General features: G+C 32.6%; 1 protein-coding gene across 1 annotated transcript in view; it reads right to left on the bottom strand.

Annotated features, from left to right (window-relative positions):
• Window positions 1-22,741, bottom strand: part of LOC114126875 (leucine-rich repeat-containing protein 24-like) — a 75,662-nt gene extending 52,921 nt beyond the window's left edge. Inside the window, exon 1 of the mRNA XM_027990918.2 lies at window positions 20,244-22,741. Coding sequence (XP_027846719.2) covers window positions 20,263-22,248 — 1,986 coding nt within the window. The 5' untranslated portion in view covers window positions 22,249-22,741 and the 3' untranslated portion in view covers window positions 20,244-20,262. The remainder of the gene's footprint in view (window positions 1-20,243) is intronic.
• Between the last annotated feature and the right edge of the window lie 5,088 nt (window positions 22,742-27,829).

The following is a 27,829-nucleotide window of genomic DNA, read 5'->3' on the forward strand; positions in this document are numbered from 1 at the left end:
ATTAATATATATATTTTTTGGAGAGAGACAAGTAAAATAATATTGTCCTCATATACATTTCTCTTCGAAAAAGTGTTCTTTTCTCTATGGCGAATAATAATAATATTATACCGAACAAATGTGTGCATCCGATATCAACGCGCGCAACGTTTTCTATTTATTGTTCCGTGACGTATGTAATATATTTCCTATCTTTATTTTTGCCCTTTAATATTTGCTTTTAAAATGAACCCGTCTCTTCGCGCATACACTACGCGTATATTGTTATAGGTTTATTCCATCGCTATGTTACACCGGTGTGATATATAAAGGCGCCTTTGGTGTGGGTGCGTATAATATAAATTTCATAATAATACATCAGTATAATAGTTCTGACAACAGTTTCAAACTGTACACGGAAAATAATATGAACGTTATACGTATAAATTATATTGTTATGCATACTGCAGACGCGTGTTGTACAAGTATTTTTGACTAGGTGTGCATACGCACATTATTATAATGTAAAATAGTTCAGTTTCCTTTGTAAAACGAGACGCCGAACACGGCCAGCCCTGCCGACGCACTGTCCCGCGTAATTGCATTTTAACCGAAAAATACCGCGCGCGCACGCGTAGTCGTCGGTGTGCGGCCAACGAGAGGATGACGGGGTCGAGTGTGGAAAAATAGCAAAGGATATATTATGTAGACTCGAAAAATAATAAGCGATGAGGGATTCTCCGTTTGTAACGTAATATTGTTATATTATTTTTGCTCGTTTGTAATTAATAACGGGCCCGCCGCTCGGAGTCCTGGTCGTTTTAATCGACGTCAACCCAAGTGGGGTCAGGCTATTTATCTTCTTTACACGCACACTAGAAAGGATTTTGTGACTTTTTTTTTTAAGTGGAGGTGTGTTTTTGAAAAAAAAAAAAAAAAAAAGAAAAAAGAAAAATGAACCTAGGCGCATTCGTCTTACGTGGAACAGATGGTGGTGCACAACTAACGAAACACAGCAAACGTTATATCAATCAATCTTCTTATTTTTTTTCCGCTCCAACCCTCCCAAACAACGTACTTTTTTTTCCATCAGCTTGACTTTTACAAAAACAATATACCTACACGAATCGAGAAATTAAACGAACTCACCTACGATACACACAATACAATAGGCTTCTCTCTATATGTCTGCCGTAATTTCCGTGTACATTTACATCCATATACAGCTATCGGTAGAAACTTTTAAAAAAAATAATATGCATAACATGAGAAAAATATATTATACATATATTGACTAAAACTATTATTCACGTACCATTGTTAAAAGTGTAATCTTCGCTTAATTCTTCGAACTCAACACTCCCGCCGATCGGTAATATTTTATAACTAAAATGTATGTTAAAATATTTATGCTAAAATTATTTTTCAGACAAATGTTATAATAAATAATGATATTTTGAACTTAAATACGTATTGAGTACCGAATCAATATAAAATCAATTAATTGTTAATAGCGTTTATTTATCAAAGACTATTAAGTTATTTTTTATATATTATATGCACAAAAAATTATTATTTTTCAATAGTTGTACTTAGTACAATATTATTTTTTACTTTGTAAGATATATATAATAAAAATATATTCAAAAAACTACACAAAGTTTTGTAAAAGTATAGCAAAAAAAAAATGTTCATAGTACTTAATAACTTATATAAAGTATACATCCGACGCGAAGAATGTATTATAGTTTATTATTGTTTTGTAAAGCCAACGCACGCTACATAGTTTATATTAATATATATATAAAAGAAAAAATATAGTATAAATATAAGGAAGTTTGTGATCGAGTGGAAATTATTAACGTTTTGTAAAGGCATATAATACAATAGTCGACGGCTATAATATATTATATTCATAACCATATAGTATTATACATATAAATATTATGGATTATCGTTTTGACGATTATAGTTTCCAGAGTGTATTTATCAAACGACTCATCATTACAGCAGGAAACGGTATAGGGGAACGCAGTCAAATCTTTAAACGGCTTTTCCTCTGGGAATTTTACACATAATATGTTCAATTGTAAAAGTGAAGTATGCCTTGACCCCCCGGGCGTAGGATGACTCCCCTATCTGAGGTATTTTATTTTCTCAACTTGTTTTACTTTTTATTATTTTCATTTTTCGATCTTTTTCCATTCCTTTAACGAAATAAAAATCCGCTACAATAAATTCGGAGTTTTATAAGATTTGATCACGTTTTCTTGACCATGTGTGGTGGTTCAGTGGTAGAAGGAAAAAAATATTAATCCGTGACGAGAATGACGATTGGAAAAACACAAACACATAATGGTTTTTAGATTTTCCGATTAGTTCATGTCTTTAATTTTGTTCTTTCAGTAAATTTGGGGTGAGATCCGTGGATTTGGCGTGTATCTGTCTTCACCCGTTTCTGCAATAGTTATACAGCAGTTGAATGTGTATTATTTAAACTATAATATACAGGCATTATATGTGAACCCCTTAAATTCGACTTCACAATTTATTATACGTTTCGATAAAACGCGCACATGGAAAGATTCATACAAATTTTCTTTTAGTTATAAATAAAAAAAAACTTCAATACCAGCGTAACATAAAAACGGGACAAGAGTAAAATATATAGCAATCGTTTTGCTAAAGTGCTCTTGGTACTCATTTTTTCGTCGTTTGGTATTTTTTTTTTTTTTTTTATTTATTTATTTATTTTTTTTTATTATTTGTATGTGCTTTATTTATTTATTATTATTATTTCGTTTTTTCGCCTCGAGACAACAACAACAAAAAACGGCAGTCGTGGAAGCCGCTTCAGCAGCAACGGCAAAGCGACCGACGAACGAGAACTACTCGAGTTTTAGTTTTAGTTCCCCGCTAGGACGATAAAAAAAAAAAAGGAACGAGTAGGCGATAAAATAGCGTTTTTGCGTATGTTGCTCGAGGATAATAATAATAAAAAAAGACACATACATGTATATATTTATATAGATGACAAAAAGTACGAAAGTGGAAAGAAAACAAGACTCTGGCGTACAATAATACGCGCCTCATACGAACGACACCGATTTAATATCGAAAATGTCAGTATTCAGACGTGATTGGTCCACGTGGGTGGTGTGGTGGGAGAAGAACAATGTGTATAATATAATACACATTGAGTCTGTTAAACTTTTAGGGCCATCGGAGCCATAGTGCATAATATTATATTGTTCAATCCGTTTGCTTTACATAGAAAGTGTCACAAAAATAATATAATAATATTATATGGCATACGTATTTGTACGTATTTGTTTTATTATTTGGTGAGATCGCGCTAAAACCAAAAATTTAATTATAATTAATTATAATATCTATTCTAGAATGCGTAACAGTATGTCAGTATTTAAATATAATTAAATAACAGCTATACCCATTTACCTACATACTTACCTAAAGTGATGTTTTACATTTGATACATTTTATTTATTTTGATCGATTATTGATATAACTTACCACGTAAAAATAGAAAAATAAATCATTAATATCAGTATTAAACACATTTTTTTATGAATTTTACCCATATAATTAAAAATAAGTTTTCAGAGGTGGTACACTTTATACCTATTATATTTTATCGAAGCGGTCTTTGCGAGGTTTTCTTAGAATTTTTTAATCAGTTTTTTTGTGTAATATAATATTTTCTATATATTATAATATCATATAATATATTAATCTCTATTAGAACATTAATTTTATCTACAAATTATGACATGTATTGTGTTCTAGCTTCATTATTGTTGTTTCGCCAGTAATTTAATGATATTTCGACTGTATGAATTTGATTTGATCGGAAACAGTTCTAATCAAACGATTTAGAATTATAGGTCATTTTCTAGCATGATCTGCACACGATTAGACTATGAAACCGAAATTTGACGGTACGAGAGTCAAAATCACGTGTATGATTATGGACACAATATATAGGTATTAGATACGCCACTATACATTTGACCCGCACGGTGTACGTACAGTGAATATATTATTACAGTTTCAGCTGTGACAGTCAGTTTACCGTTTGTCGTAGAACCTATACGAGATTTGAATTAATCTGTCAATTTCACAAATACGATCAAACATCACGTCGAATAATGTTATATAAATTGACGGATTGTCGTGTTTAACCCATGTACATGAATTGCGGTAATATTATGTAGGTACCTATTGTGCGATTTAGTTTGAATTCTTCAAAGTATTTATATTTTGTAAAATTTTTTATTATTATAGCTATTTCTTGTTTATTTTACACTTAACGCCATTTCATGTGACGAGACATAATCTGAAAATGTATTACTCATGAACAGTCTTCAGATAATTTTTTATACTATGTTTATGTCGTAGACCATATGGAAAATTAGTTTTTTTGCGAAAATACTAGGCCCTTTGGAATGGGATGGCTCGTTTGCGAACTTCTTATTATTTTTCCAAGCAGCCTCCTATTTTTCAGACTCATTGCATACAGACAAACAGCAGTTAGTCCTTTTATAACTGCACTGTTGTTTTTCATGTGTAACATGTAATCTGAACTATTTTATTACACTCGTAGTATTATAGGTACATACATTATTATTTTTTTTTTGTCTACAATTTTACCAATACTATATTTTGAGTTTCTATTTGTACACGATCTACTTTTGATAAAATACAAAAAAATAATTAAAATGGTTATTACCACAAAATTATTGTAGTCCTTAAAATATCTAACTTCTGTTAGTCTGTATGGAAGTTAGTAACTATAGCTTTGTACATTTTAATAATTGTTGACAGTTTATTGATATTATTGTGACCATAATAAATTTACCAAATTACACATAATATTATGTTTATAATTTGGTTGCAAAGTTAGCAACTTGAATAATATTATTGATGTTTATGATGTTTATAACATGTTTTTTATTTAAATTATTAACAATAACAACGTTGGGTAAGGTAACACTTCATTTTACTATTTTAACAAATTATGTTTACAATTTGAATTGATCATAAATTGTTTTGATCTATCAATATTATGATCGTTTTTTATTGCATATATAAAATGTTTTACACGAGTTGATATAGTGATTATTATTATTTTTATTACCTACTATAATATTATGTTATACACTCAGTTTCTATGGATACTTGAAATTTGTGTTTATTTCTAAATAAGTATTCAAAGTACAAGGATTTATGCATGTGATTAAAATATTAAACAGTAAAAAAGGTACTTACTATACAATATGTATTTAATACATAATTGATAAAATATTATTTTTTTTTTTATTTTAAAATACATAACTCATTGAAAAATAAATTTACAAAATACATATATTATCGAATTTTTATTTGTCTGTAAATTAACAAATAATATTTGTGATTTTAAAATTCCATTTGTAATTGATTATTTATGCCACATACAATTTACATACAATCTGGTTTTAAAATATAGCTAAATACATTAGGTTGAGTTGTATAAAACCATTTCAAAACGCTTAAGTAGTATCATGGTAGTTTTATGTAGCAATGCAACATATATTCAACATATCATAAAAGTAATATTATATAAAAATAACTGAAATTTAAAAATATTCTTCACGCTCGTACACTACTTATAAATGACTCGCCATTCAACCGTCTACATTAGTGGTTTTTAAACTTTTGGTGTACGTCATCTATGCAGACTTTTGATGAAAAATGTTTTTCAAATCGTGGTCTCTCTTCTTGGTTTATTCACAGATATCCAACTGTCTACAAAATTTAGCTCAAACTATTCAAAAGAATTAATGTAGTGTTCGGACAAAATAGATTCGGTAAATCTTAGATTAACCTAACCTACTCATGTACAATTTTTATCTGAGGTAAAAACCACATACTCTAAATACTGCCAACTATGCACTGTGGATGATGTTTCAAGAGATAATACTTCAGCATAATGAAACAATATAATATTTTATATATTAGTATTAATTTGGTTTTTATTTTTAATTATTTTTTTTTTTGAAACACTGAATATAAAATATAATGATAAAATAAAATATGTTGTATTGTTAACGAGTATATCAAAAAATACAAAACAATTAATATTTTTAAGGAATTAAGGGGCATTTTATGTGGTAATTTATTAGTTATATTATAAATGTTTTATGAAGTTAAATCAAACCTGGAAAATAAGTCCATGTGTAAGTAGCTAATTATTATTATTATATACGAGTATAAAGCAAAGGGAAAAAATATCACGAAATATTGGTAAAGGTTTCGGAATTTTACCAACGTTGGTTGCTTATCCTAAGAATTTTGTTTGTAAAATTATTCGGGGTTTAATCAAACTATTTTATGTATCCTTGGTCTTAACAAAATTAATTGGTAAATGACCGAAATTTGGGCTGCGGTTGATAAAATCTAGTATTTATCGGTGAATCCTAGGTTTTATCGGTGTTCGTACTTATTCCGTAACATGTACATTAAACATGGATCACATTGTATAGTTATTAATCTGTAATCATGTATATTGTATATGGGAGTATCGTTGTTTAATAATAACTTTAAAATAATTATTTGGATGTAAATTAGGATAATATCAAGTCATAAGTATAATATACAATTATACAACTAAACTCTTTAGATAGAACAATTGTAGCGAATATTATAATGAATGAATGAATGTAAAACTAAAACTTAATGATGTTTTAAAGTCTTATTGATTAATATAATGTTTCAAACGATATAGATAATGATGTAATATAAATAATATACAATGATAATTTTATGACGTTAAAACATAATATAATATTATAATAATATATAGATGTAATATAATATAACGTTTAGCATCATAGGTGGGTGCACACACGCGTTTACTCAGAGGGTGTAATCATAGCTTTCAGAAGATATGGTTAAGTTTTTATTTATTAAAAATGTCTCAGGATGATTTATTATATTAAAGTACTGGGATAATGAAGATATCATAACGATAGTATATCATCTGGAGACACCTAATTTATATCATAGCTGATGGCTCTAAGTTGGTAAAATTACAGCAATAGCTTAAACCTCGTAGATGTCAAATCATAATCCTAAACTATTTAATTACAAAACATACGAACAAAAAGTACACGAATTTCGGCACTATTTAAAAAATTATGATGCTGTAAAAAAATGTTTTTATGCCTACTATTATATATTACGCACCCTATTCAGCTTAAATTGACTTATGCAAATTATTTGATTTCACAACATTTGAATCGTTGACAGTCGACTGCTCCGCCACATGACTATAGCCGTATATTATTATTATAATTAATATCCGTAAACATGTAAAAAATAATAATTATATAAGATTCAAACTTTTTTTTGAAAAGCAACTGATAATTTCAACTAATTTTTGATGACGTATAACTGTATAAATGCAAACATATAGTTTTTTTTTAATTAAGAAAAACACGTTTGTGCAAGTGAAAAAATGACTACAGTACAATATAATATTACTTCTGTATTATTATAGATATTATGGTATATTTTTTTCAAATCAGCTCAACAGGTACCATACATCATCAATATCGCGTTTGAATATCGATAATTTGTACATAAGTACTTTTATATATTTTTTTTTAATCGATGATAATAATAACGGCTTTTGTTAGTGGATGTTTATAGTTCATACACAGTGAATTTGATGGTTCAAGGGGAACATACTATGTAATTAGACTTTGAAATTAAAACCTACCAATAATAATATATTTATGCTTAAATTTATAATTTCTTTTGAAAACAAATAAATTACATAGGTACTAAATAGGCCACTGATCACGAAAAATCACAAATCAGTTTGAAATTAATTTATTTTGACGATAAGGCCATCATGTTAATACTATCATTCCAGACATTGTGGAATGTAATGAATGCTTTGACTAAAGATTATCTATTCTAACGCAATATAATAAATAATAATAATATAATGCCAATAAATTCCTATTCTTCAGTCCATTGTAATAGGTATCTACTCGTTTAGGTTACGTTAGCCGTGCACTTCGCGAAGCTTCGTATCGGCCACCCTTAGTAACTTTTATAACATATAATTATATTTTATTAAAGCGTTCACAGAGAAAACTTCGTCGATTTCTTTCACGTGATATTCTCTCGTTGGCGTGTGCTCCAACGACGATGAGCGGACTCTACCGAGTGTGCGCGAACGATCAAAACAATGTTCGTACACACGCTGCTGAAGTCACCACAATTTTGCCGAGTAATGAGACTACTGTGTGGTACTTTTTTATCATTATTACTATTATTATTTTTATTATTATTATCGTCATTATCGTCATCATTATCATTATCATTATTTCAATGACGGGTGTGTGTACGGTACGATAACACGAAAGCCATCGCAGTAAAGAGGGTAGCTACTAAACATGATCGTAGCATAACATTATAATATTGCAATATCACATGAGATCGATCAGTCGAGCAGCTACGTTACAAGTGTTTGAAGGCTGTTACAGACTATGTGGAAGAAGTACATAACTTGTAGAATACGATTCTTACCGTTTCCATGTTTCTTGGAATATACACAATGTTATAGTGTATACAAATTATTCTGTTGAAAAAAAAAACAAAACAAAATATACGAATATAATATTGTATTACCAATTGTAATGTATGTTTGATCGAGACATTATTCATAATATGACGTGCTACTTATATTATTTTCAAGTATCTTGATTGGAATAATTTTACCATATTAAATCCGTGTTTCACACTTTATTAACGATGCAAATAATATTAATGTAAAAACAGATTTAAGACGTATAAATACTGGAGTTTCGCGTATAATACGATAGGTGACATTATAATAAGTATTAATTTATACTCAAAATCTTAAAAAGTTATTGTATTTTAATAGCAATTGTTGAGGTAAAAATATCCCGTTGCTAGGTATATAACCTAACCTACACGATAATGTGAAACTGTTACCTGCAGTGTACGATGTTTGAAAAGTGGTGTTGAAATGTATTTATAAAAAACACTATTATCACTTATGGAATACATTTTAAATATCAATCTACTTCAAAAAATGTACCTTACCAATTTGTGCGGCTTCAATTACGAGAGTATTAAACTGTTGATCACTATAGTTGATTAATTTAATATTTTTTTTATTATTGTTGCAATTTTATAAAATTGTTTCCATTATGTCTGGATATTTTAATTGTTAGAAACAAAAGCTTGTCATAAGGGTTCTAGATGAATAAATGCAACTAAACTATTTGTTAATCACACATTTACGAAATTAATTTTTGATAACATGGAATAAATTGGTCACTTTGAATTTTGAATTGTTCTGGCCGATACCATCGAATTATTTCTATCGGCATAATTAAAACCACAAGTGCAATAACTCTGATTAACAATAGTTTTAATTATTTGAACGAATTCATAATAACAACAATAGGCCTATGATATTTGTAAGGGTTTAAGCTCCGGTATTTTTCAATCATACTTTGTGTTTTAACAAACAAGATGTATAATATATACCTATATATATATATATGATATCGTATAGTTAAAAGTATTATTGTTTCACTGAACACTGGAAAAAAAAGCTTTTTCATCTATCTCGAACTAAATTCTTTCTCTCTATATATATACATACAATATAGTATATACACACACACACATATATATATATATACATAGACTTTATATATACTACGTGAGTACCTATGTCACATTATATATACATATATATATATATATTATATATATAAAATAATAATGCGTAAACCCGCGCGTCGTCGGAGCCGTTCGTACCGTCGTTTTATCGTGTGCGCGTGACTGCTGCTGCTGCGACCGACGAGTGTCTCTGTTTTTGACGATGAAAAACGTCCGTTTCGAGAGGATTTCGACCACCAATGTGCTTTTCCCTCCACCGGCGCTATATCACATAAAAGCCGCCACTAAAATCCTTGAACTCGTTTCCCTAACGTTTTAAGCGCCCGAGTGTGAGTTGTGTGTGTGTGCGTGAATTATAATCTATTGATTTTTATTTCATTTCGTATCGACGGCGGCAGAGTTGGTGACGGCTGTGTTGGCGACGGTTTACGCGCGTAAAACAGTTTTCGAAGACCATCACATTTAATACTATGTTATGTATTTCTCGGTCAATCGGATTGAGAGAAAAAAAATTGAATTCAAACGAATATAATAATAATATAATGACTGTTTAAGTCGTATAATTGACCACAGCAACAGCCGAAGGCGTTGACATGGGAGCAATCTAGTTTCTTCATAATATATACGGTCCATCGCCTCTATGCCAACACCCGATCATCGATAACTCTATAATATTGTGATAACTCTATTGTATACCCCAAGTTTGCTCAACTATAATTTTGTAGTATTATTTTAATGTGCGTAGGATGATCAGATATAATATGTTTGAGTAACTTTAATAGGTGTGCAACTATTCTAATTTAATTTATAACGATGATACGTAATAATATTATTATGATTATCATTAGGTACGAAAATAACTAATAAAATATATTTTATAGTCTAAACTCTAAATAATAAATATGTTTGAAATTATTTAGACTAAAATGTCATCGTATAAGGCCAAAACACCGGCTGGAGAGGCTAAGCCCCATACAATTAAGGTTACGTATTTTGAACTCCTGATAATGTACTCGATATATGAATGTAAAAATCGAACGACTTTAATACATAGCAATATACCTACTTATTAGTCACCGTCGTCGTTGTTATTATTACTATTATTGTCAAACGTTTTCCACGTTAACGTTCCAAAATACAATGTATCGTGTTTCCGATTTAATAACAATAAAAACACAACGTAAACACATACATTATCGCAATATAGAATATATGATAGCCTATAGGTAGGTATATTAAATGAAATGCAGTGAATTTGGGTCGTACAACCCTTTTTCCCCCAAAATAGTAATATCGACGGTGAACTAACAACGGTAAGGTGTTATTTGTTTACGAAACTCACCCACACACAAAATATTTATTCTTGTATTATATGCACATAATATTATATATAAACATAGGTACAGGTACACATGTAGGTGTACGCTTGCAGAAGCATAATAATAAATTGTAATTTAATAATTTTATTTTTTTTTGCGGGTACAGTGGTGACCATAATATGTATAATGTATGTCCATTGAAGAGTATGATATTCATTGAGCTATTAATAATATAAGAGAATAACTAACCTATCAATAAATAATATAAAAAAAAATGGCTAAAGAGTTTACATGACAGTTTTGCTGATGATACCACAATAATTGTAAACAATAAAAAATATTCAGAACCATAACTAAAAAAACAAGTTATTTTAGGAGAATTAGTAAATAATATTAAATTAAGGGTAGGTAAATATATTGATGACAAGATATAGAACAAGGTGTAGATAAGAGCATACACTTGGGTAGTACAATGAATTGTATTAGCAATGATGGTAGAGATAAAAAAGATATAATAGTACAATTAATTTTCAATGCTACACTAGATTTCAACAAAAAAAAAAACATAATTAATGTTAAATAATATTAGCTTACACTTAAATATGAAAAAAATTATTGTAAACATAATAATATGTTTACATCATACTGCATTGTAAGTAAAATCGAAAAGATAATAATAGAATATTATGTAACACAATATATTGGAAGCGTTTTAAATGTTATGTTACAAGATGATGATAAAAAAAACAACTGAACAGTGAGAGTCACTAAAGATAAAGTACTAAATAAAATATCAAGAACAAGAATACTATGATTCAAAGTGGTATTAGAAGACGAACTGAGTAGATTGCTCATATAATCAGACACGAAAGCTTGAAAAAATTAATTATAGAATAAGACGTTAAAGGAAACAACTGCATAGAAAGACCTAGGGTGAAATAAAGTAAATAAAGTAATTAATGAAAGATCAAAGATGCGAACGACAGAAATGAATGGAAAAAAGCTGAAATCAATAAGAGAAATGAAAAAACAAAAAACCAAAGTACCTGACTAGAATCTAAGAGTAATACTATGCCGATAATATATTATTATAGAATTATTCTACGCATATTATAATACATATAAATGAACCATAATATATTGTAATATATATATTATTAGCAATGGTGAGTTAGTTTGTTTTTGAATTATTGCTACCATACCCTCTCTGACATGACTTGTCGATCACAATAAAATTTACAATATTGTAGTATTATAATATTATTGTTATGATCATCTTCGGATTCGAGAAACAAACGGCCAAACTTTTGGCTCCAAAGTTAGGGAGCAGCATGCATGCTGTAGAACGAATATTTTAGTTTCGGGTTCAATAATATTGTTTTGAATTGCGTGTCATTAATATTGATAAATTGAGCTGCATTTGAATCTAGTTTGTCAATATAATAATATTTTAGTAAGGTATTTAAAATAATAATAATAACAAGAATATGAATAATGTATATTATACATAAAACATAGGTATTTGTTATGACAACGACTTTAAATGGAGTGCAAAATCGTTTTTAAAGCATATTTTTTTTTCTTTTATTATCGCTCAAAGTTGTTTTTACTATTAAATAAAGTAAGCAAAATTACTTAAAAAAGTGTTTGAAACTCGGAGCATTAAGGGACAACGGGGTTGGTGGTTTTTTCAGCTCTTTGGAATTCACGGTCGACCCGATTGGCGTTTTTGGCTATATGCTTTTTATATTAAAAAATATTGATTTTATTTTTGCAGAGAATATTAAGTGTTGCCGCGACGAATACTTTCTGAACAAACCACGGAGTTTTAATTTCTTTTTTATTCTTTTTTTTATTTAATAAACATTTTTCCCGCAAGTACATATAATAATAATAAGTCACGTGAAATAATTTCACCTGCAACGGTAATGTATATATATATATATGATTTCAAAGTCAATCCCTAACCATTTCATAAAATATTATTAAGTACATAATATAATATTATAATAAGTACTGAGCTACGCTTAATGCTTTTAATGTTTAGAGCAATGTCTTAGGTTAGTCGATTTATCGCTATAATAATATATAACACATAAACTTGTTTTTAATAAAGTATAATATTATACATTTCGATTTAATGATCTATGCGATTTCAGCGTGTGTTTATCGACTACACCGAAGATAATAATAACTGATTATACTTTCTTCCATATACATATCGATAAAAAATAAAAGTTTACTATTCGAACCTAGATACTTGTTTGTCGACAACACCTGCAGTTGTTAATATATTGTGTTGTCTTCAACGTTTCCCCGCACAGAATAAACATTAAATATAAATGGTCAGCTGTTCTGATACTCCAACATTCACTCCTGTGCAAGATACCTACGGGTAATAATAATTACAATCAATAAAATCGCGAGTGTTGTATAATGAGCGATGAGTGTAAAAAATGAACGTATCATGTTGTTGGTTATTCGCTAACAATATTATTGATTCAATTACAAACGTGACAAATATTATGGTAATTTATCATGTAATTCAATTCACAGAAAACTATTCTGTGCCGATTTAGTATCAATGCAAACAAATATCGTGAACATCATTAGCAACGGGCCACTTAAAATGAATAAAAACATAAAAAACGTGCATTTTCCATTCGGTGGTTTCGAGCGCGTTGGTTTTTCAGACAATAGTACGTTCGACAAAAAATCTCAAAAAATTATCATTGCAATTTAATTTATGAATGGCTGCTAACATTGAGTGTCGTCGCCTGTAGTCCAATTTAACAATAATATTCGTTATGACGATCATAACGACGATGCGACGACGGTAGCGGTTAGCCAAGTGCTCGCTGAAAACGTTATTAAATTATTTTTTATTTTTCATTATCAAAACGAAAAAAAAAAAATTGCTTTTTAATCTACTCGCTATTATTATTATTATGTTTAAGTTTGCGGTAGTGGTTTGCGGTTTCCGACACACTCGCGCGACGACGTTTGATGACAGTTTACGTCTCCTCCGACGCTAATAATATAATATTGTTGCATCATGTACACACGGGCCGTGTGCACCCAATAACAATTCACGTTGGGGCACTTAGTGAGTTACTGTCACGGGCAAGGGTGTGGGTGTGTAAGAGAACAACATACTATTGGTCCTTCGGGATTTGCGAAAATGCGTTTGACAAATAAAAGAATTGTAACGGCAATTGTTTCGCGGGGCAAACTGATTTTCCGCTCGCTCGATAACTATTTCCCTGTTTACCAGAAACATTAACTAATGGTGAAGTGAGTACAGTGTTTGAATAATAAACGACCTCATACACACATACACACTCACACTCACACCATTCGCACTCTATGGCGATTCAGTGTAGTGTATAAATAATAATACATTAAAATATATAATATAGATACGGATCTGGTGATGCGGATAACAGTAACAAATAACCTAATCGTTATGGAGAGTGAGGCCCCCTAAAATTATTATCAAAAAAAAAGACGCTGAAGTGGATGGACGCTTATTCCTCTATACATTCATCTAGACAAAAATAATTACCAAATACCTTATTATTCAAGTACAACACCACATTTTAATTGGAAAATACAACAAATTTCAATTATTTGCATATGTTTTACCTTATTCATATGCTCCGTATGTTTATAGCTTTCCATGTTTAAATACTTATTAGAAATAGTTAAAAATTAATTAATTTTTTGTAATATTATGTTAATAATATCATCGATGGTTTTATTTTCAAATATTAAAATATTATAGATACAAATCACGAGTAAGAGTATCTAATTGAAGAATATTTGGTGCGTAGATGGTGAGAGGGTATCTTGACAGAGATTTTGGTGAGTCCCCTTTGTTCTCAGCAATGTAGTGAAGTATCATATATTATTAGAAGACGATAACATTATTATCGATTTCGCGTCATCGACAGCATCGAATAATGACGAGTTTAATTACTGATAGTACGATTAATCTGTTTCAGTACTTTATTATAAAATATTATTATGATTTGAGTATGCAATGTTAGTGCTAGAACAACTCAAGTCAGCGTAAGAAAGTTATTTGTGTGTATATTTTAACGGGGCGAAAAATTAAAAAAAAAAAAAAAAAACAATAGAATATCACAATACACATTTTATCAGCAATGAGTTATATTCACCAAATCGGCAGTAAAATATATAATAAGTCATATTTATGTATATATATATTTTATTTTTAATATATATATATATATATATTTAATAATACAATATCACAATATTCCATTTAAATATAAATTGGTATACAATTAATTATACATTTTATTATTTTATTCTTTCAACCAATTATATAATTTTATTATATATTATCATTATCATTGTTATTATTTATTATTTAGAGTTGTATCCAAATAAATTTACACAACACATAATTAAAAAAAAAAAAAAAAATATGTACATAATACACATAATAATATTTTTTAAAATAAACTTAAAACACGATAAAATATCCTTTAATACAAAAATAAAATACGACGTCTTTGGCAAGTGCATTTCGATATTATAATCGGTCGACTTTTTTTTATATATGTATATATACATATATATAAACTAGGAGCATTTTAAAAACGAAAAATAACAAACACGTATAAATGTTGAATCGCGTACGTTTAAGTCCGTACAAAACAACACAAATAATATTAAACGTAAGTCGGGGTGGGTTACATGCAAACAATAAATTAATGTAAATAATATATTACTATTGTTCAACTATCAATCTATATAATATTATATAACTATTTCATATATATATATATATATAATATATACGACAGGAACTGTGTGTGCCAATATACGATAAATTAAAATTCGTCGCAGTAAATATCACTAAACAAAAAAAAAAAAAAAAAAACAGGGCGTCGAATGGCCGCAAAGTTTTATCGTGCTACAGGGTTATGTGGTACACGCTGCAGAGACTTTGGAAATCCTATGATCTTATATTTTTTACAAGAAAGTAAATATTATAGGATATAATATTATGTTATAGATCGTAGTATAGCTGGTATTATAATATAATCACCCGAACGAGTATAATCATACCTATGTGTATAATATAATTTAATAATATTTCGGTATTTTGTTGCATAATATATAAGATAAGTACGAGCCATACACCCACCTACAATACATTTTATAGGGCTTTTAAAAGAGGATTCTTCGCGTTGCGTACCCTCGTGGAAACTTTGCGACCAGTTCGGTTCGGCGTACCGTTAATTACAGAAAATTAAAATAAAACAAAAACAATAAAAATAAAATTATATTTAACTAAAAAAAAAAAAATATCCATACTCGATTTACCTAGATATGTTAAAAAATAATGTCCTCTAATAACGACTCTCTGGTATCAGTCTTCCGCGGAACGCGATCACGCGTTGACCGAAAAGTCACACATAGATCCGAGAGATTTTATAACTTATTGGGATATGAAGGCAGGGCTATCGAGTATATTATGGGCTAAACAATAATATAATATTATTATTAAATGTATCGTTTGGGGCGGACGTGTATCACTTGACACACACCGTACATGGCGTTATTATAAACGTATTATGGTAATATTATACACACGACGACACACAAATACTGATTTACAGGGCAGTCTAGTGGTAGCGGCGGTCGTCGGTCGATCGTGCATATTGTAATGTTATTATGGTATGTCGTCGCGTGCTCTTGTATTATAGGTACACGGTGGCAAAAAAAAAAAAAAAACAGTAGAAATAAAAAATAAGCCCTGAGGGCAATATACGGCACACGGGACGGCTATAATTTAAAAACGTTTTGTGTGGCGGCATTGCGTTTGCGAAATACTGAAAAAATGATAATAATAATAATAATAAATAAAAGTGAAAAAAACCGTTTCGGAGAATGAAAAGATGAGCGGGATTTTATTACCGGTTTCTTTCCTCAGTTTTTTTTTTATTTCATTTTCTTTAGCCACGACAAAGGGACGAGCTAGTACCCACATCCGTGTGATTTTCTGCTGCGTGCATATAGGGCATAGGTGGGTACACATTGTGTATAATATATAATACAGGTATGACGATGTGGAGGAAGAGAGGGCATTCGAATTGTACGGTGGGATAACAAAAGAAGACGTTAAGTACTTGAGTGGAAACTGTGTTTGTATGTGAGTTTTGTCCTCCGATGGCACTATATACTCACTCGGATAAAAGTACAAAATAATAATAAAAAAAAAAAAAAAAACAGAACGATATATGTGTTCATATATTGTATGATACGTATATGATTGGTGTCGAAAAACAACGCTCGGGTTTTTGAGGGCGTTTTCTTCTGACGTATTTTCCTTAGGGGGGATAGTCTCTTTTACTCTGGCTCACCTCACTTGCTCTATCTGTATCTCTCGGAAGTCGTACACAAAAATTGATTACAACTCGCGCGCGCTCGTATATCGAGATTTCGCGCTTTTGGGACAGGGTGAGAGGATTTCGTTGGACCGCGCGCTGCCCGCATCGTATTCGAAGAGCAAAGGAAAATAAAGGTAAAAAAAAAACCCGTGTAAAGAAATTATGGAAAAGGAAAAGTATATAGGTAGAAAAAAAAGTAGATTCAAGCCTTTGATACGGCGAGCTGCGAGCTGCTGTCGAGGAGAACTGAGCATTATAAAGTAACCGCTATGAAAAAGACCGACAAAAAAAAAAAAAAATAATAATAAACTCAAACGTTCGCTAAAACGTAATTTATACTCTATTTCACTCTCTGTGGATAATATAAATACGCAAGCGCGTACACTCATTGGCACAATAACTAATAAAATACGTCGATAGAAACAACTGTTTTTAAAATTTATTTTAATGATACAATATTGCGTTATGATATTCATCCATTTCATTCCATTTGACGATTTGTAAGGTTTTCACGGTAATTATTTTTAATTGATATTTTCTTATAACGGGTCGAGCTATGTCAATGTAGCCACAATAGTTAGATAGTTAGTAGTTCTTCATCAAGTATTTTAGAGAGGTCCATTTTTGTCACGAATTCACGAAAAATAAAATAAAATAATAATAAAAATTCTATGCACTTTAGGTCAGACGAATCGCCGAGCTTTGTGAGCGGAATTTTAGCAAGGGACTGGGAATTCACTAACCGATTCTAAAATAAAATACGCTTGCGCATAATATTATACTTTAGTATAATATTGGTAGCGGATCTGAGGACTCTGTGGGTATGACAGCATAGAAACGGATCGGGTAAGTTTTTCACATATTGATTTAGGTGCATTACCCGCCGCAGGTATTTGTTTCCGCTAAAAGTTTCGACGAAAGTTATTAGAAAGGGATACTATATTTTAATCTTTTAGCATATAAAAATAACATCACATTTTTAAACTGTATAAATCCGCGGTTACGACCGAAATATGTAATAAAAGTGTTAAAAGCTCCTATTTTACTATAATATCTTATGAGTTATAAATTATGATTATAAACTAAAGTCTAAGTAGTGTTGACGTTATTCTTTTCTTCGAATTTACAGGTAAGTATATAGTATAATATTATCGGTGGTTATATTTTTTATTTTTTATATGAATCAACATAGTTTTACACAAATGGTTGAATAACAGCTGTTATGTATACTATGTTCTCGAATCTGTTTTCACAATATGAAAACGAGAGTACATGAAAAAGTGATTCCCGATACTGAGTTTGCTTAACTTAATTGTAGACTAAAACGGTTCGTAATATAACATATATCTGACCAAAGTGGATTTCAAAAACATTGAGCAAAAAAAAAATGATGAATCATTCAATTTAAGTAAAATACGATTTCATCGGTGAATATTATTGATTAGGTATATATAATACCTATTATATTATAACAAGCTCAATATTGGACAAGTAATGTATGAACGTTATTGTAATAACATGTTATAAATCCGCTACAGATGAAAGTGTGCACGTCAACCCGCAATGTAATATTATTTGAAAAGAAAAATGACACCTTTTGAACTTTTGCATTTTGATCGTTCATAAAACTTTTTTGACAAAATTCGTTGAAAATACTGTGAAAACATGGCAATATTATCGTATTTACCGGTTATAATGTTTGAGTACCGAACATCATTCTACAACTCAAAATTGGTTAGGTCGTGAAATCGCTTGTAAATTAATAATTATAATATGTTGTTATATTTTAGACATGGAAGTGTATGTTGGACGAGAATCGTTCTCAATACACGCGTGAGTAATAAAACCATAGGTACCTAATACAATTTCATAATACAAAGTGCTTGACGGTCATAAATTCAATCGCGATCCACTCAAGATTATTATCAGGAAAGAAGTGTAACAAACAATGTAAACAACAATGTAAAAATGATAATGTATAATTAGAAGTGAAGATTAGTCATTTAAGTAGTAAAAGTAATTTAAGTAAAATGAAAAGAAGTCTTAGGAAACCTGGTTTTCAAATATTATTCCCAAGCCAACCAAAAAAATAATTCCATGATTGACGAAAATTTGTATTTAATAACATGTGCAATATTTGAACGGTTTATTATTATTTATAATTTATACATTAAATTCGTTTTGAATCTGGAATTAATTTAATATTATAAATAATAAGTTAGTATAAAATTAGAAAGTTAGATAATATTTTGATTATTAGTAATTATGTTTGATTATTATAATTTATTAATTGTCGTTAGTAATACGTTTAATGCATTATTGCAATGTAGGCGTTGAAAAAACTTTTACATAATCTGATATTTGGTCTTCAAGATTAAAGACATTAAAAAAACTATGATTTTGTTAGGGTAAGGGGATGTGTGAATATAATTGTATATTTAATTTAATCCGTATTTCAAAAAAGTACATAATATAGTAGCAGAAGTATTGCTTTAACTACTTGTAGTTTATAAGATTAATCACATATTATTATGATGCAAATCAGTACAGTATTTGGACCGGACCGCCGTCAGAGTTTGTGTGCCGTAATAATAATACTAACTAAATGCATCTCATACAGTGTGTTAAATTATAATATTTACTACGGTAGTGAGTCTACATGGCTGGACGAAAAAATTACAAAAATAAAAATATATCGTAGGCAAAATAAATGAAAAATAAAAAACACAAAAAAAATAACATAAAAAAAAAAAATAAACATACATATATTAAAAACTTGTATTGTATATTTTACTTAAGAGTATCGGTCGCGATCAGACGTCGGTTCCGCATCCTTCCTGGTATCCTTCGTCCGGAGACCCCTTGTTCAGGGCCCGCTTGAGCGCGCTCAGTGGCGGCATCACTTGCACCCCGTGTTTCCACACCCTGAGACTGGCCGCCTTCGGGTCCGGCACCGCTGCCACCGTTTCTCTAACAGTGCAGACGGCCGCCGCTGACTGCGCGGGCAGCGGTGGCGACTTCTCTATGATCGGCGTCCGGTCGTTGGCCGCTGCGTCTGACGCCGTCCAAAAACCGGGCGAGTAAAGCGAATCGTCAGCCGTCCTCCTGTATTCGCCGCTCGCCGACCTCTTGGCTGGCTGATGGTGCGCGACCACCGGTAGCTGAGGCGACTGCTGTTCGGGCGCGTCCACAATGAGGTCCGGATTGGACGCCTGGCTCCGGTACAACACTGTCCGGCCGGTGTCCAGCACGCCACCGTGACCGAAACCAGCCTCGTAGTGGTCGGCTGCGAACGAAAGTTCGGTGAGTTTTTCGGGTCTCCTGATGCCGCCGACCACGGCCTCCGCGGCCATCGTGTGGTCAAACGCGTTGCCATATCCCCCGTACGGGCCACCCGTCACCACCGACGACGTGACCACGGTAGTGGCAGCGCCCGGGGCGGTGGCGTGGCCCGACGTGGGCTGCTTGACCTGCACCACTACGGCTGCCGTACCGTTGCTGGTCGCCGACGCCGCGGTAGTGACCAGCTGGTGCGGCTTACCGTCGGACCGGGTGGACGCGGGTGGCAGTCGCTTGATCCGGACCAGAAGATAAACGATTACCAGCAGTATGGTAACTATGAGGAACACCAGGAACACGCTGAGGCCGGCCACCTGGCCGTTGGCCAGGAACGCGAGACCACCGAGTCGGGTGACGACCAGTGTGAAGTTAGCCTCGGCCCGGCCGGCCCGGTTCTCGGCCACGCACAAGAACTGTCCCGAGTCGGACGGCTGGACGTTAGCGAGCAGCAGCGAACTGTAGCCAGTGCCACCACCTGTAGCCGTCCGGTCGTCCGTCATGAACACCCGCTGGAACGGGCCGAACACCGTGTTGTTGACCACCGGCCGGCCGTTCCAGTACCACGACACCTTGGCGGCCGGCGACGATTGGACGCGACATGACACTGACGCGTTGTCGCCGGTGGCCGCGTGCACGGTCTGGTCGTCCTGTTGCAGGATGCCGGGCTGGCATGCAAAGTCGTCGGCGGACAGTGCGGAAAACGTGCGGTTAGCTACGCGGCCCGGGCCCGTGGCGCAAGCCGGATCGACGGACGTCGGTACGTTGTTTTCGGTCAGCCACACCTTGACCGGCCTCATGTGGCAGTCGCAGTGCCACGGGTTCTCGTGCAGCTCAACGCCGTGCACCTTGTGCAGCGTTATTACCGTACCGGCCATCAGCTCCGTCAGTCGGTTGTTGTTCAGCTTGAGCGTTTCCAGCTGGTCGATGCCCACGAACGCTCCCGCCGCGATCTCTTGCAATTCGCATCCGGACAAGTCCAACCGGACGAGGCCGGTGCAATTCCGGAACGCTTCCGCCCCGACGCGCTGTATGGGGTTATTGGCCAGAGAAAGGTCCCGGAGCAGCGGTACGTCGGCCAGAGTGTCCGTAGGTACCGCGGTCAGCAAGTTTTTGGACAGGTCGATCTCCACGGCGTTCGTTAGGCCCTTGAAAGCCTGCCTGTCGATGTGCCCAATCCGGCACCTGGACAAGTACACGCGCTGCAGGTTGAGCAACCCGACGCTAGCGAACGCGTTTGCCGGAAGTATCTGCAGATTGTTGCCAGACACGTCCAGCACCTGCGTGACCGTGTCGATGCCCGGCGGCATGGTGATCAGCGACTTGTCACGGCACTCGACGCTTTGCTTGCCACCCTTCCACTTGCACTGGCACGCTTCCGGGCAAGCGTCGGCCAAAACAACGGTCGTGCTGGCGGCCACCATGACCGCGGCCGCCAGCCACACATACCACCGGTGGGCCATCACGCGGCGCGGCCCGTCGCCCGCGCGTAACCGCCGGACGACGGATGCGCCTGAGTCGGAAGTGACGGCACCGACGTCGTCACGATGCCGGTCACACGAGTGACGCCAGCGCGACCGATCACCGCCGTCGCCACGCGCATCGAAACGCGCGTAAAAGTATGACGAAATGATTTATCGCGACGGTCGGTTTGAAAATTTCAAAACGACGACGGCGTATGTCCGGTATAACGTTAATAATATTATAAGTGTACTCACGCACGCCGGACGTCGATCACTATTTTTCGTTCACGATGTGAAAACCAAAAACCAAAAATAAAACTGTTAAAATTGCGCGGTAGACGTCGAACGGAATCGTTTCGAGGCATCCAAAAATATATACACCATTCGATTAAGCGGTAAAACGACGACGACAACAACGACGAAACGAAATCGCACACGGGCACGCGTAATCCAAACGATGTCCGACGGTCGACTGGCGCACGGGTAAAAATACGTCTGTCAGTCGCCGTGGAGAGCATCGTCGCCGGTGGCGGTACCGGGCGAAATACGCGCGGCGCAGCGCCATCGGGTGGCCGGACGTCCAACCAACGTCGTGGTAATTGCCGCCCAGCGATTCGTCACGGTCACGCGTTGATTGGCGCAGATCGAAGGGGTGCTTGCTTAGGGTGCTGCTGTTACTCATCACCCTGTATTCTAAATATACCAGCATCGCAAATCCCTCGATAGTTGTACCACTCTGCCGTTTTTTTTTTTTTTTACTACGTTAGCATAATTATCTCGGCATGTTGTAATGTTATTAATAATTATATTTAATAGTGAAGAATAATTTATATATTTGCGGTTATCAAATGTGTATATGAACATACCAATTATTAATGATCTATTAGATTCGTAATTAATGTTAGGTTTAAATATCTTCCGGCTACACATTATGTCTATACTCTGCAGCAGGATATTCTTGATTCTTGAACTATGAACACTATCTATTTTCAAAAGTATTATTTGATAACTCTTTTTAAAGACATGTTTTTTAGACAGTTTAATTTTCCATGTTACCCTTTATTTTGTTTCGTCTTTTTATTTGTCTCTATGATTGGATTAATCATCAATTTATAAACCTTTAAGCATCACCTTTATTTTAAAATATTTTAAAAACTAAAGTGGAATATTTTCATAAAACATTGATGTATAAAATACATAACAATTTATAATAGCACACGTATTAAATCGGGCTACCGATTCTTTTCTGACCAATAATAACGAGTCTTGTGGATATCGATTTTACGATTCATTTATCCTTATTCATATACTGAAACCTAGACAATTTTTTTTTCGTTTTATAGACTTAAATTTAATTTTACTTATTCTCTGGCGATGGACTGCACCTTTACCAACACATTACTTGGTTTTTGAGTTAAACTTTTTTTTTTTATTGAATCTAAAGTTGTAGAAATTGTGCCCTTCGGCACATTAAGATGTACTTTGGGTTATAAAAAAAAATGTAATCTAAAAAATGCTTTTTAGTTGGAGCATGATTTTGGCATGATTTATTTAGAGCAGAGTCATAGTATTTAAATTATGGTTTATGATAGATCAAAAAATAATATTAAATCCTTTAAATCAACTTTTACTTTATTTTTCTCGTGATTGAATTGACGTTTCCAACTCAAGTTTTCTTGGGACAAAAAAATTTCCAAACTTAAAAATGTACAACAATCGTTTTATATTTGAAATTTAAATGTTATACCAATATAATTAATAAAAGTTCAAATTGATAGATAATAAAAAAGACATTTTTAAATGTTATTATACAGTTGATCGCTTTTCTAATAAAATTAGCAATATCATTCAGTAAATAGGAAATATCTATTTTTTATACTATCAGTATTGCATTCTTCAGAGAAACATGTTCATTTATTTTATAACCAATACTTTTTTTGATCTATCTATGGTGAACTATGGTCAAATGTTATTCGATTTACACTATGCTATTTTTTATTTCGTCAGCTGTATTTTTAAGTCACATTTCTACAATAGATTTATTTTCAAATTGCATTTCAATGTTTTTGATTAACTTAAACCAATGTTATTAAATTATTGAATTATTAATGATAATTTACATTTAATCTAAGTTTATATATCGGTAGTCCCATTTACATAAAAAAATATGAAAAACAGTAATTATAATAACTAAAGTATTTAATAAAAAACTTATATAATAGATGTTTTATCATAAAACACATTAATTTAATAATATCCAGGTTTTAAATAATCTAATTTCATAAAATTCCAAGCGCTGAACTAATTATTATAAGATACGATGCGAACTTAGATTTTATTAACTGATTATATTTAATAGATTATTGTAACTGACGTATTATGTATACGTGAATACCAATGTAATATCGTCAGAAAAAAATATATTTCGGTTTGAATATTTTATCCGAATTCCGAATTCCATAATTTTCAGCGTTCATATCACGAGATAAATAATTACGTTTGATTTTTAAATTCGTCAAATTCGTTTTCCATTTCATTTCATTTCAATCAATAACTATTATCTATATTAAATTATTACATAAAATAATTTTATCTATATATATTATATATATATATATACTTACTAACTGCAGTATATATACTAAAACAAGTAACCTACATTGTCAAAAATCAATATAATATGGTCGTTTACTGTTATTTTACATAAAGAGTAACGCAAAACCGTTATAAATTGAAATACAACGGCCTTATATTGAGGTGTATTATAAAACATTTCAACGGCATCGTGGTAGAACGAAAACGGAAACATTTTAAAACGTCGCAGTATCGATTTGAGTTAAACGCTAAAATCTATTACTACCAGACCTATTCATAACGTTATTTCAGTATATATGCTATAATATGTATCGGACTTGTGGCCGTTGTTGCAGTGTTAAGCAGTGAATGAGTTAGGTATCTTCCCGCCGGTGGGGCTATAAAATAGAGTAAAAAACACTCAGAATTTGATTTTTTATATCATACGATTTTTTGGAAGGTCAATTGTACAATTCCGGTCAAAGATTGCCACCGGAACACACAAAGTAAATGGGTCCCCTCCAGAGTCCATATATCCAATAGTATTATATTAAATTCGAGTATTATTATATATTTTAGTTATTATTTACCTATGTGGTACCTATTAATATTAGAATTGTGATTTTATTTTCGATCTAATTGGTTGAAACGATGGTTTTATTATTTATTTTAAGAAATCTTTATTTTCTATCTTTAAGAAAGGGACAACAACAATGAAATGTAGAATAATATATGGTCTGAAAATCAAATAAATATTGTATAACTTCAAATACATCAGACAAATTACTTATTTGTCTTTGAATTTTAAATAGTAGAATATCCACCAAAGTTAACTTCTCTCTTTTTTTTTTTTTTAGACTTGTAGGCAGTTGAAAATACAAGAAAAATTGAGCTGACAGTTAAATCCATCCAAAGTCGTTCGTTTAGTGATTATCAATGGTCACTTAAACATATTCTCCTGCACGAAAAGTAAATGCGCATATTGTTATCGGATAGGTCTGTACACCGGTAAGGACGTACAATGCCAGACGTGACTAGAACTACTATTTCGTCCGAGATAAATCCCGTCCGAACAATCCGGACAGAAGAACCAAATGTAATTATACCTACGCATTACGTCCGGTCTGAGCTCAGTGGCTGTAGCGGTGTGTTTTTATCGGACATTTACGGCCCATTTGTCTGTCAGTCGTTGCTGCGCATTTATTATCTGTCCCGTAAACATCGTATATTTATATAAATACTCGCAATTTATTATAAATACCAACTCAAAATTCCAACTCATTCGTGGACAAAAATGACTTGTATTGTAAAATAAAAATTCCTGATTCCTATTTAAATAAAAATTTACGATATTGATATAAATTAACGAGCAAATGATCAATGTTACGGAAAAAAAGCAGCAACAAGCAATACAAATAGGTGGAACAGGAATATTTATAGCTAGTAAAGTGTTTTTTTTTAGAGTTTTGAGTAAAGACTACAAACGATTTTTATTAGATTAGGTTTTTCCATAAGACAAGTATACATTTTAATTATTTTAAAATTTCAACTTTTTGATTTACATTAATATTAAATACTGCTAGCAGATTATAGTCGTGGATTTTAGACAACAGAAATAAAAACAAGAAGAACACAGTTGGTATTTGTAGAAAAAAAATAGATTTTTTAAAAACTGGTCCAAAAGTCAAAATTATTGTTTAACCAATAAGCAATAATGAATCCAAATCTAAATAAAGCCTACAATAGTCCCAATCACACAACCTGATAAAAATCACTTGAGTTGATAAAGTATACACGATAAAAAATCATGGTGTTATCGCAATTGAGTGTTAATTGTGCCATAATTATTAATATTTATATCATTCGATAATTTATTTACTAGTACAACTATCAAAACTAATAGCCTCGGGAATGGTGACGGATATTCGTGCATACAGAAAAAGTTGCCCAAAACTGTAGCACGAAATAGCCTATTAAAATGTACAAAAACACCACTGCGCATTGTGACATATATGTATCCAATAGCGTATTCTAAGGAAAGGATCACGTTAGAAGGACCGCCCGGATCGCATTTGGGTTAAAGACTTGGTACTATTATTATTATTGTTATTATTTTTTTTTTTTTTGAATATTTTTAATTTTTTCCTACATAATATTATAATATCAACATTTTTGAACTAGTATTAAACGATATAAAAAATCAGTTTCTAAATGTGTGGCAATATTATCCCCCGACCTCCTCCCTCTACTGTTGATCGATAATCAAATTCACCACTGCTTATGTTTATCGGCCATCGTGTAATCCTAATACCAATGACACAGGCACACATAGTTTATCGCTGTACCACTCATCGATTTGTGGTGCAGGCGAATCGACCGGAACAAAACACTGATTCGTCTAATGTACTGTTGCGGTGTTATGTATAATGAGTATATAGCCCTAAAAACGATGGCCCAAGAAAAACAAAGCGAAACGATGTGCAACAATCGATTTCGATGGCTGTAGACGATAAAACGCGGACTAATCGGCCCGAGAACAACGGCGAGCGGATAGTCGGCAGAAGATATTATTATTATAATATTATGATGTATTGCAATGTAGACGGACCACGACGAGTGATTGGCGGGAGGGACATTGTGCGTACGACCGATTAAAACTGCCGCGGCGTGTATTTGACCGTTTTGTTTACGACACGATAACCGTTTTAATGCGCCCACCGTTAAAATAAATCCTCTCTCTCCCACAGTCTCTTTCTATCATACAATATTACTTTACTCCATTGTCCACGGAGAGAGTATTATTCTAACAGAATAATATTATATTTTGTGTCAAACTGAAATCGTATACTGTATTTGGATGTTGAACTATATACAAATATATTTTTATTTATTTGCGGGTAATAAAATACAAATACTTTGGCTTTTGTTTGCAGTAAATACAAAAATGTATACATATAAAACACGTGTTTAACATAAAATTTTGATTTTGCAAACATTTTTTATCATG

Source organism: Aphis gossypii, chromosome 2 (genome assembly GCF_020184175.1).
Source record: "Aphis gossypii isolate Hap1 chromosome 2, ASM2018417v2, whole genome shotgun sequence".
Taxonomy (NCBI): Eukaryota; Metazoa; Arthropoda; class Insecta; order Hemiptera; family Aphididae; genus Aphis; species Aphis gossypii.